This window comes from Vigna angularis, chromosome 11, assembly GCF_016808095.1.
Source record: "Vigna angularis cultivar LongXiaoDou No.4 chromosome 11, ASM1680809v1, whole genome shotgun sequence".
Classification (NCBI taxonomy): domain Eukaryota; kingdom Viridiplantae; phylum Streptophyta; class Magnoliopsida; order Fabales; family Fabaceae; genus Vigna; species Vigna angularis.
The window spans coordinates 3206928-3219034 of record NC_068980.1 but is presented as its reverse complement, the minus strand read 5'-3'; the positions used below and the strand labels follow the sequence as shown (position 1 = coordinate 3219034).

Here is a 12107-nt window from a genome sequence, read left to right as displayed (position 1 = left end):
TATATATATATATATATATATATATATTTTTAAGAAAACATAACTTGTGAAAAAAAAAAATGAAAGATTTGTTACATTAGAGAAAAAGTTCAATATTTCCTATACATTCTTAAACAACGGAATGATTATTGAATAATATATGCTCAGTCTATAAAGTTGTTCTATAAATTTGGATTTCACATTGTATTTAGTTAATTACAAAGCTTCATTCACTAAGAAGCAACAAAGATTGTATGCTTTAAATGAACATGAATTTTGGGACCTTTCAAATGAAGAAACAAACATGCACTTAGTTACAATCAATGGAATGAAGTCATAAACTAAATAAAAAAATCTTCAGATATTTTCCTGAGTAATCCAAGAAGCAAGTAATGTTCTTTAAAGGGTAATTATTTGCTTATATGTCAGACCAATTTTGAGGCTCTAGTACAGCTAGCTAGTGTTCCTCAACATCTTGGACCGGCTATCTGTGCTGTGTATTATTGGAGCTCATCAAAGTATGTGCTGCAGCCATCAGATCAATTACCAAATTAGTACTATATCATTTACTCACTCTAGAAAGAAGATCCATGAAAAAAAAAAAACATGTCAAAAGATCGAAACCAACAACAGTGATGAATCTAGAGAGAGAGAAAGAAAGGAACAACCTTGTTAAAGCAAAGTAACTAGAGAGATAACTGAAGGATGGGGAGAAGGGAAACATCATTGCTAAAAGCTAACCATTAAATAAAAGAGAGTTCCACATATTAACTTATATAAAAAGGTAGAAAAAAAAAACATTCTTTTAAGGGAAAAAATTGAACCATTCATTCCTAGCTTAGTCACATCTTTTTCTTCTTCCTTAAATGGATACATATCGAAGAAATGTCAATAGTCTTTAACAGCTGAAATCAGTATTTGGGCTTCTAAATTTTAACATAGTTCTTATTGACTTGTTGTCATAATTTCCCACCTTTCTTTTTGGTGAACCTTTTACTGGTAAAGTTGTGTGCCAAGATTCACTCTGTGATTCCTGATCAATTCAGAATGTAACGAGATTTTAGTCGTACGTCAACTTTACTTTATCATTTAAAAAATTGATTACTTTATGTAAAGAAATATAAACTATGCATATTCATCATAAAAAAGTTACAAATAAGAAGTAATTAAAAATGAGCAGTGGCCAAAACTGTCATTCTTCCTACAATCATACTTTGCATAGTGTTTTTGTATGACTAACAAACAACTGTGTATGCTTCAAACTTATAAATAGTTATTAAATATCAATGTTTGTTTGCTTCATCAGTACTTAAAATTTGCAAGAAAATTGTAAGTCTTTTACTTAATGAACTTTTTCTGTCCATTATCAGTTTTATCCCATCTAAGTTAATATTTTTATTTATGTGGTACAATATAAGAATGTAAAGGAATGTTTATATTTCCTTGAAGACCAGCGAAAAATGGATAATGTTCTCCATACGTTTGATTTCAAAAGAACAATGAAATAGACAGTGATGATTTTTATAGTTTTAATTTTGTTTTACACCATGATGTTGTGTATTGTATAACAGGCTTACAGACATTGTTGATAAAAATAAGAAAAGAAAAGTAGAGAAAGAGGGTGTTGATCATGTGGGTGACAAGGTGGTGGTCAGTGATAGCAGTTAGCCATTAACAGTATTTATGTGTAAGTGTTTGTGTGAAGCGAAAGCAGATGTTAATGTTGGTGTTCTTCCCTTAAGTCAAAAAAATGGCACTGAAGAAAACATGTGAGCAGAAGAGAAAGAGAGGTAGATCCAACAGTGAACGTTTGCATGTAACAGGTGAGAACAGTAACGGAGACACAGACTGAGTCTTTCTGCTCCTAAGATCAGCCAAACCCGACCAGAGCGTGCACCCCAAAGCACTTGTTGCTTTTTCTCCAAACTATTTGTTTCCCAATATCATCACAACGAACACCACTGTCACTCTTCTCTTAATTCCCTTTCAACCATTCAACTAATCTACTATTTCTTATACATCATATATAAATACTCATAATTAACCTCAATCTTAATCTTTCGAGAATGATTAATGATGTCTGTTATCATCTGTAGTATGGTGTGAAATGAGAGAAGCTTGTGTTGACTGACTTTCAATTTGGCATTATTCCCCACCACATACACAATGGTAGGTAGAGCTGTGACCATATTTATTCTTAATGAACGTGTTACATATATAAAAGAGTATTTTATAGAAAAATCTGTGCAACCTTTTTTTGATCACTGTTCTTGCAAACGTTCTTTCAAGTCCCAAGGTAATCTCATCATCTAGGACCTGACTATTTTTTTTTTAATTTTTTCTCACTCTCTCTACCTCTTTTGTATATTTATTTTGCCCGTTGTTATGTCACACTTCGCAAGTGATTTCTTGTCTCCCTTTCTTTACTTTATTGGGTCTGCTTTACCAACATTGGATTTCTAACTCCTCTTCATCCTCACTCTTCCATTATGCTTATTATTTTCTTAACTCTCAAACTTATCTTTTGCTTACCTTTATTTATCTACCTCTCCCTCCACTCCTCCTCCACCACTACCACTATCCTTCCCTTTATATCTCTTCTGTCTTTGATAATAACCTATAATCCTTTCTATACTGTCATATAGCTCTTCCTTTCTCACCCTCTCATCATGACTCACCCCTTTTGCTCCAACGACTTCAATGCCTGGTTTGACCTCAATTCTCCATTCCTTTTCTCTTCTTCTTCATCACCTTGCTCCAACCCTCCATTCTATTTTCCTTCTGCTTTTCATCATCATCAATCTTCTCCCCCCAAAGAAGCACTTCCTTTCCTTAACCTAAGCCTTGCAAGGGGTGAAGATCTTGAATCTTCCTTCAGTGCCATGGAAGTCAACAGAGAGAAGGAGAGAGAATCAAGCATATCGTCTAATAATAATAACTCTTTGGATGATGAAACTGTGACGGTGGCTTTGCACTTAGGGCTTCCAACCACTACTGCTTCTGCTGATTCAACTTCAAACACATACTCAGACAGAGAAAAAGCCATTGCTTGTGAGTATTCTCCTAGTAGAATTAACAAGGGTCAGTATTGGATTCCTACCCCTGCTCAAATTCTCATCGGTCCAACACAGTTCTCCTGCCCCCTTTGTTTCAAGACTTTCAACAGATACAACAACATGCAGGTAACCATTAATTCAAGATGGTTCATATAGAGAGAAAGAAAAAAACATCACTTTCTTTCTTTTAATTACTTTTTTCACTCCTACAATCCTACCACATACTTTCCCAGATCTTACTTTTGAGGAAAATTGTTGAAAAGGAAATTTCCATTTGTAAATATCACCACTTTGATTATTTTTAGCCTATAACCTATGTTGTCTTCAATTCGTTACGGAGCACTTGTGTGTAGTGTGTAATTTAGGGTTTTTGTAACAACTGTTGCATGTCCTTTTTTTTTTATCTTAAGCTAATCAATCTCAAAGGTTTTACCATGACCCTTTTGTAGTCGAAGAGACGAAAATGGAAAAATCCCACTCCAATGAAAGATGAGTACTATTTAAGGCTATATATTTTTGTGGACCTGCAAAGTGTTATTAACTGGTGTTAAACAGAAAACAGGAGGAAGTAACTATTGATATCTAGGGCTTATTAAATCTTAAGCTAAAGATGTTATAGAGAGAACAACGTTAGCAGCAACAGGAGGTGACATAAAGTGAAAGAACATGAATAAATTAAGTTTTCATTTCAGAAGTGTATAGTACAACACGCATGGAGTGAGGTTTTATTTTGATCTCTACAAAACATAAACAAAAATAGCTGTCCAATATTCCCTTGTTGGGCTTCCGAGCTACTACTTTATTAGGATGCCCTACATTGTTACCTTTTTCTTTACTCCTAGACCGTAGGTGACTAAGAAGTATTGAAACATGTTGAAAAAGACGCGGGTCCTTGATTATCCTTAGGCTTTCTGACTCAAAATCTTGGCCTGTTCGGGAAAATAATTCTTGATCTTAACAATGTTACATGCAATGCAACAAAGATAGTGTTTGTAGGGAATGCGATTTCACAGTGAGGCTTTTGGACTCTATCGATGGTTCCAAATATTTTACATGTGAATGCGAGTGAGTGAATGATTTTCATTCTTCCCAACCCCACATCGATCCCTTTTGAACTGTTTACCTATTTGCTCTTGAATGATGATGATGTTGCTCCAAAAATTAACCTATGCAGATGCATATGTGGGGGCATGGATCTCAATATAGAAAGGGGCCAGAGTCTCTGAGGGGAACTCAACCAACAGCAATGCTTAGACTCCCTTGCTATTGTTGTGCTCCTGAATGCAAGAACAACATTGACCATCCAAGAGCAAAGCCTCTCAAAGACTTTAGAACCCTTCAAACTCATTACAAGAGAAAGCATGGAATCAAGCCCTTCATGTGTAGAAAATGCTGCAAAGCTTTTGCTGTTAGGGGTGATTGGAGGACCCATGAGAAGAACTGTGGGAAGCTCTGGTATTGCTCTTGTGGGTCCGATTTCAAGCACAAAAGATCCCTCAAAGATCATATCAAGGCTTTTGGGAATGGACACAAAGCTTATGGAATCGACTGTTTTGATCATGATGATGAAGCTGGCTCTGAAATTGAGCAAGAAAATGTCAATGAACCTTTAGTTTCAAGTCATGGTTGATGTGTGACAATTGATGATTCTCATGTTTTCAAACTGATATTAAATTCTTGACTATGACTGCCATCACTAACCATTTCTCTTTCTCCACTTTCCCTTTTTTTCTTGTTTCTTGTTTCTTCATTCCTCATTATCAAATTGCTGTAACTTCTCCTTTTTTCTCATTTTGCTTCTGCTTTCTCCCTCCTTTCCTTTCTCTTCCAAACATACAAGTTTTTTCTTACCTAATACACCTCATGTTTTTAACTTAATACCTTAAAAATACACTTTAGTAATCATTGCAGACTATGATATATGCAAAGAAGATCACGTGCATGTTTCAATTTGAATATACTTTTCTGTCAAGATTTGTATAGTTTTTTACAACATTTCTCCTTTATTATGTAGATTACTCAGTTTTAATAATGGAATATTGTTATTATTTAAAAACTAAAACAAAAATTATAGCGCGTGTTTATAAAAGTTTCTCAAAACTAAGATAATATGTTATACGTTTATAATTATGCAAAGGGGAAGGTGCGCAGTGAACTTTATTTAAGAAAAACAAAAAGGGAAAAGGGTATAATTATATATATATATATATATATATATATATATATATATATATATATATATATATATTTGTATATAAACAAGTGCAAATGCAGATAGGGGAAGCTTTTGAGTCTGTGATTGTTCAGCTTTATGACTCATATGATGCTGCTATTTCCCTTTTGCTATGTCCACCATGATGAACCGATCAAATACTATGTTTACACTCACCGTAATCATTTCCATCAAAATCATTATCTTCTCAATAAAAATGTCTGCTTTTCTCTCTTTTTCTTCTACTATTTTCCATTATAAAGTTGAGACTATTGTGATGAAAAAAAGTACAAAAATTGAAAGAAAAACCCAACTAAAGTTGATTATGTAATCATAAATATAATTAGTCAATATTTTTATTAATATTATTTTGATATATTTAGAGTCCATAATGGTTTCACAATAATTTATAGCATACTATCTCTCCTTACTTATTGAAATTGAATTAAGAAAAAAAAATAAACTTTAAATTAATACAAAATTTAGTGATTTAAATATTTAAAAAAAGCATAAATTCAGACCTAATTAACCAGCCTGAAGGGTTTGGTTTGGTTTAAATTAATTAGGGCTATGCAAAAAAAAATTAAGAAAAGAAATAACGCATAATTTTATAAGAAAATTATAGCATATGGTTCTATTATTAAAAGAAACAAACATTACTTATCATTTCAACCACAATTTGATATAACTATAGAATGAAATTTTATCTATAAGAATTAATAAGAAGAAGTACAGCATTGACCAAGTTAAAGTTTGTTAATTTGTAAATTATGAATTGATTAAAGTAAAAGATGGAGTTAATTGGTGAGGAAGATGATGGAGTAAGTAACAGTAAGAATCATTTATATTGAACATTGGGAATTGAAGGGTGGAAGATGGAAGAATGCATGCATTGGATGTTGATGGCAGCTTTGTATGAGTAATGTTATGATAGAAAGAAAAAAAAAGATAGGGTCAGAGTTTCTTTGAGATGTCATGTCAAAGTACAACAAAACCAGTGTATGAATTGTAGCTACACACTTCACTCTATTTCCCTCATTAACCCAACCAACAAAAACGGGACTCCACGTTCCTTGTCTCCTTCTCTCTCTCTCTTTCCAACAAACCCTTTTTCCTTTTTCTTTTTTATCTTTTTTTATATGTTTATTTGTTAGAATAAAATAAATTATTATATAATGATAAAAAACTCATTAATTTATTATTATAATATTTTAAATAGAAAATAACGTTAATTTTTTATATGATTAGATTCTGATTTCATTATTATTGATATTTTTTCAACAAATCTATTTTTTGATAGACCCCCAACGTGAATCTTCTTACTGGTACATCTAACATTGTATTTGTTTAAATTAATGGTAAAATAAAATAATTATAAAAAATAAATTTTTAAATTTTATCTCAAAATATATATCCTTTCTTATCTTCTTGAGCTGAATCGATCATCATGAAGAGTATTGCATATGGGCATTTTTGAGATTACGAAATGATGTATAACAGAAGAGAAGAACAGTGAAAATGATAACTAATTATGTGATTCTTTTCTTGTTATGTATGGATGGTGTTCAGTGTAACGTCAATCTGTCACAACATCCCCAATCAGCACAAACCTGTCAGATTAACAAAGAATGATGTGATGGAACCTTGTAGACCTTAACACCTTCTTCTATTCTTCATCAAATCAACTTTTCTTTCTTTCTTTCTTTCTCTCTTTCTTACAAAATATTACCAACAAAAAACAATCACATAGAATAATAGCATTCAATGATACATGTTACGTATACATTTTGGATTTGCCTTTCCTTACTGCAATGCTCAGATTGTAATGAATATCACGACTTTGGGGACCATTGCGAAAACAGTCTTCTTATATATTAATCGAGTAAAGTTTACTTTAGACATACATACACATTACATCAAAATTATATATACGCCTTATTATTCTAGCTAGTGCTTAAATTATATATGTACAATTCTCTATTTACCTATTTCTTTTCAATGTTTAATAGAAGATTAATACGTGTACTTTTTTAGCTAATCGTGAATGATTTTATATTTTAAACTAAAATTGTTATTTTATTGGTGTAGGAAGGATGTTGAATGAAAAAATGCATATTTGTATGTATTACTATAAAATTTGTATCCAAATCAAACTTCTTACAGGAACTTGACAATCAATTATAATACAAGAAAAAGGAAAATATTAACAAATTTATTACTATTTTATTTTATTAAATTGACAAATATTTCAAAAGTTAGTTTTTAATCATTTAACATTTTTAATTTTTATTTATTTATATTTATTGTGCTGTAACATGCTTTTATTTATTTATTTTATTTTTTAATTTTATTTATTTTGTCATGACATGTATATAAAATTTATTATATCTTTTATCCATTTATTTATTATTTTTAAACCAATTTGTCTATACTATTTTTTAATTTTATCTTTCTATAACTTCTAATTAATTGATCATTTAATAAATTATTTAAAGTATAATTTTTTATAATATTTTTTCATTTTTAACTTTAACTTATAATTATTTGTTCATCGACAAAATTAAATTTAGAAACATATATTTTTGTTTTTAATTTTATATTTTTATGATTTATAATTATTTGGCTATTAATTAAATTAAATTTATAAACATATATTTTATTTTTTATTTTATCTCCATAAAAAGTTATTTTATTTATTTTATTTTATCATAAAAATAATAATATATTTCAATGTTATAATTTAATATCTAATAAATTTTTATTTTATTTATTAAATAGAATTAATATTTTTTCAAAATTAAAATTTTATATCAATATTCTAAATGTCAATTACGTATAAAATTTGAATTATATTATTAATTAATTTAATCAATATATATTCTAACAAATATTCACTAGTTAGATGAATATAACAGAAAATATTAGATGGATCATTCCATACATTAATTACATAAAAATACACATTAAACATAAGCATGTCTATATACTCATCATATGAATCTTGTAACACATTAGATGAGTTTGTTCATACACTGATTATATCAGTCTAACAATACATGTTAAAAGAGTATGCCCGTACACATATTAAATTAATAATATTAATATTAGGCGGGCCTTACCATATACTTTACACAAGTTTATTCATATACTATTTAGATGAGTCTAAAATATACATTATATTATTATGTCTATATATTAATTAGACAAAAATCTAACAACACATATATAACAGGTTTGTCAACTCTATGTATTTTTACGTATCTTCTATACTTTTAAAAAATCTACTCTATTTTTACACACGTGTTATCCTTTATCTTTTTACAAAGTATACTATTTATATTTTTATAGATATATTGACTTTCTAAACCTATAAATTATTTTTAAGATTAATTCTATTCAAAACTTAATTATAAACCTAAAAATATTTATTATTTTTTTATCAATCTCTAATTCTCTTTTATTAAATAGAGAAACCAACATCATTTCATGGATAGACACGAGTTTAAATCTAATGTATTATTAAAAGTATTTGCTTAATATTTTTTATTTAAATTAGTTTTTAAGAATTTTTTTAAAAAATATTTTTCAGTTTTAGAAATTAGTTATTATTTAGATAAAATCAATATTAAGATATCATAAATATCTCATATTTAATATTTTGTTACGTTTTTGTTCTAAATATAGAGTACAAAACAAATTTTTTAGTCAAATCCATTAAACTGAATGAACTCAGGTCAGAACCAACAGAACGATGGAAACAAAATCCCCTCCCCACACTTTCAGTCTTCAACGATTTATATGATGGGATGAATTTTAGTTATGGTATGCACAATGACGATTCTTTCATTTTTGAATGAAGCTAGAAAACTTAAAGTGTTCAAGAATACAGAAAGTTATTTTGATTCTATGTATTTATTACAAAAGAAAAATACTAGGCATATGATATACACAATGGTAATCTAACTCTAATCTGCATCTTCAACTTGTTCCAGATTTTGGGTTTACTGATGGTTGAGTGGGAATAGTACTAGCTGTCCCATCTGAGTCTTCAAATCCTGAATAGTTGCTTCTATAGATGGCTCATTCTGTGTAAAACCTACTTGTTGCTCAGAATTTATGCAAAAATTATTTTCTCACCTCTATAGCACAGTGTAAAACCAAAGATGAATACTGGAAGAGACAATAAGCGTATAACAACAAAAGAAAATGCATGAATTAGCATCCTAAAGCAATCTACCATGTCAAATTAGGAACTTTGATTTTAAGCTTCAAGAATGAAATTAAAACTTACTAACACATTTTTCTAACTAAAACTTGCAATTTAATAGTAAACGCTATTTGCAAGGGATTAGATGATGTATAGTGTTGAACAAGAGTTTTAAAAACTTTTAGAAAATTATATCAGTTCACACCAATCTAGTCAAATTCTTCTTTAATAACTCTTAAGGAGTTCTAACGGAGTAAGAGACTAGTTAACTGAATCGTAATTGAGAGGTTGGGTCTCGCTGCGATTGATCACGTAACTCAATCAAACTCATCAATTATCGAAGTTCTTCACCTTGATTGGTCACTTGCGCTTGCAATTCTTTCAATCGCCAAACGAACGCACTAAATCCGCTTTACTAACACTAAATCAACCAACAATGAACAGTATTAGGGTCTAGGAAATAGAGAAATTGAGAGATATTCGAGAAAGATGAAGAAATTCAGAGAGAAGCAGTACATCTATAACCCATTAACCCCCTACCGTTAACCTGAAATGCTCCTTAATTCCCATTTTTCAAGAGATGTTGCCCCGTGTCTATATTACCTCCTTCTTCTTTCCCCCACTATCTTCACTTTTACACATTACCATTGAAGCCAAACTAGAGATCTATATAAAACTGCCTCATTTACGTTAAAATATAAATTTAAAAATGTACAAAATTTAGAATAATCTAATATTATTAACTAAGATAAAGATGCAAAACAAAGGCTTGTGACCAAGTGCCTTAGAAAATAAGAAAAGGTGACAAACAAAAAACAGAGTTAGGTCTCAATCTCACTCCGAAGGATTGATCAAGATTCAGAAGAAAAAGATATTCAAATGATCCTTTAAGTTGTGTTACAGCAATTTGAAAAATTATTTGACAAATCAAAATTTGAAGAAGATCTAAACAGTCTTCTTAGTTCTTAAAGTCCAGGGAGGAGATACAAGCTTCACCATCTTCCCTGCCTTTCATGTTGCAATGTTTTCTCAGTTATTTTACAAATATATTAAGTTAAATTACAGAAACCCAAAACTGAGATGAGAAGACAGAATCACAAAGCAAGGCTGCTAGATTCTGCCTCAAGATATTTACATATCCTCTCCATTACCTCTCTGCCCTTAACACTATTCTGAAGAAACCTCTCAGCACATCGCTGCTCCACCTTTTCAGCCATGGATGCCAGGGCCGACAATGGCTTAATCCGGATGCGAGTCTCCTGCTGGCAAACCGTCCAACCATTCGGGTTATCCGGGTGAGGGTCGTACCGGATCTTTTCTTCCACTTCTATGAACTTCTGGAGGCTAATATTCCGAGAGGTTAGTTGCATGGAACGCGACTGTGCATCCACAACACTGGATTCCACACAGTGGCAAATATCCTGACCAACAATTCTACGTACAAACCAGGGTCCAGGACAATGGATCGTGATGGCACGAGTTGTGTAAAGCTTCCCCGATGAAGGGTCAAGACTATGGTTCAATGTGTCAACATCAAGAATATGGGATAATATGCGTTTGTTCTCTGGGTCAGCAAACTTGCGCCAAGATGCACTAGTTACACGTTCCCAAGGGTGTTTGTAGACGTGTTCCTGTCTGTATGCTTTCACCATTATGCTATCTCTTCACTCAATTAAGTCAACACACACCACACCAAAATTCTGTTTTAGGGTTTAGCTGCGAATTGATGGGGAATTTCACTCTAGCAGTGCAATCTGACAGGGGAAACGAACAATCAATCAATCTACCAAGCTTGTTCAATTCAGATGTCAATAGCATCAAAGAAATCAAATTAAAAGCTTAAGAATCAAAACATCTGGTTGAATAATAGCAAATATCGAACTTATTACAAACAATGCAGTAGCCTAGAGGCAGATCAAGAAAAAACATAGCTATAGCAATCAAAGAGATGAAAAACTGAGACATTGAAAGGGCCGCGAAATGATAATAGATGTGAGCTATGAGAAAATTGGAAGCTTACCATAAAAAGATTAAAAGGGTTGTGAATTTCCCCTAATCTGAGGTTTTGTGGGAATTGTAGTGGTCATTGGTATCACCTCACATAGATTTCGTGTTTTGGTCAAAGTTCAATTACATGGTTCCACGAGACCTAGAGGATTTGTTTATTGGGCTGGGCCTGAGTCCAAGTAATGTTTTCTGTCCAAGAAAACCTCCTCCCGCAGTTAAACTATTTTTTGCATGTCCTTTCTTCATGTATCTCTAAGTTTAATTGTGAAAACAAATTTATCCATTAAAATAAATATATATATGAAAAAAAAAATTATATAACCACTCATTATTGTTTACTAAATCATATTTATTATGGTCCATTTATTTACTTACCGAAGGAGATACATCTCTAAGTCAATTTCGAACTTATTTTCTCTTTCTTGTTTTCTTGAACTTTCTTCTTTGATTTTTTTTTCAACCGTGCTAGTGTCTTATTTCATTTTGTCTTTATTTATCTCGTTCATTTCATCTTGTTCATCTTTCAGTATATTCGTTTTTTTGTTAAGTTAAGTTTAAAATTTTATATTTATTTTAGTTAAAAATTTATATTTATTTTTATAAAGGAATATGCACTTTGAGTGGATGAATCAAGGTTGAACTGTGT

At 30.8% G+C, this 12107-nt stretch overlaps 2 protein-coding genes across 2 annotated transcripts; one reads left to right on the top strand and one right to left on the bottom strand.

Annotated features, from left to right (window-relative positions):
• Nucleotides 1-2403: 2403 nt before the first annotated feature.
• On the top strand, nt 2404-4732 carry LOC108333483 (zinc finger protein WIP2). Its single transcript, XM_017568947.2, has 2 exons — nt 2404-3161; nt 4210-4732. Exons 1-2 carry the CDS (start codon nt 2649-2651, stop codon nt 4663-4665), a joined length of 969 nt encoding a protein of 322 aa, XP_017424436.1. The 5' UTR covers nt 2404-2648; the 3' UTR covers nt 4666-4732.
• Nucleotides 4733-10301: 5569 nt separating this feature from the next.
• Nucleotides 10302-11615, bottom strand: LOC108333406 (uncharacterized). The gene is made up of 2 exons (XM_017568837.2): nt 11475-11615; nt 10302-11208 (listed from the first exon to the last, which is right to left on the bottom strand). Exon 2 carries the CDS (start codon nt 11104-11106, stop codon nt 10549-10551), a length of 558 nt encoding a protein of 185 aa, XP_017424326.1. The 5' UTR covers nt 11107-11208; nt 11475-11615; the 3' UTR covers nt 10302-10548.
• Nucleotides 11616-12107: the final 492 nt, after the last annotated feature.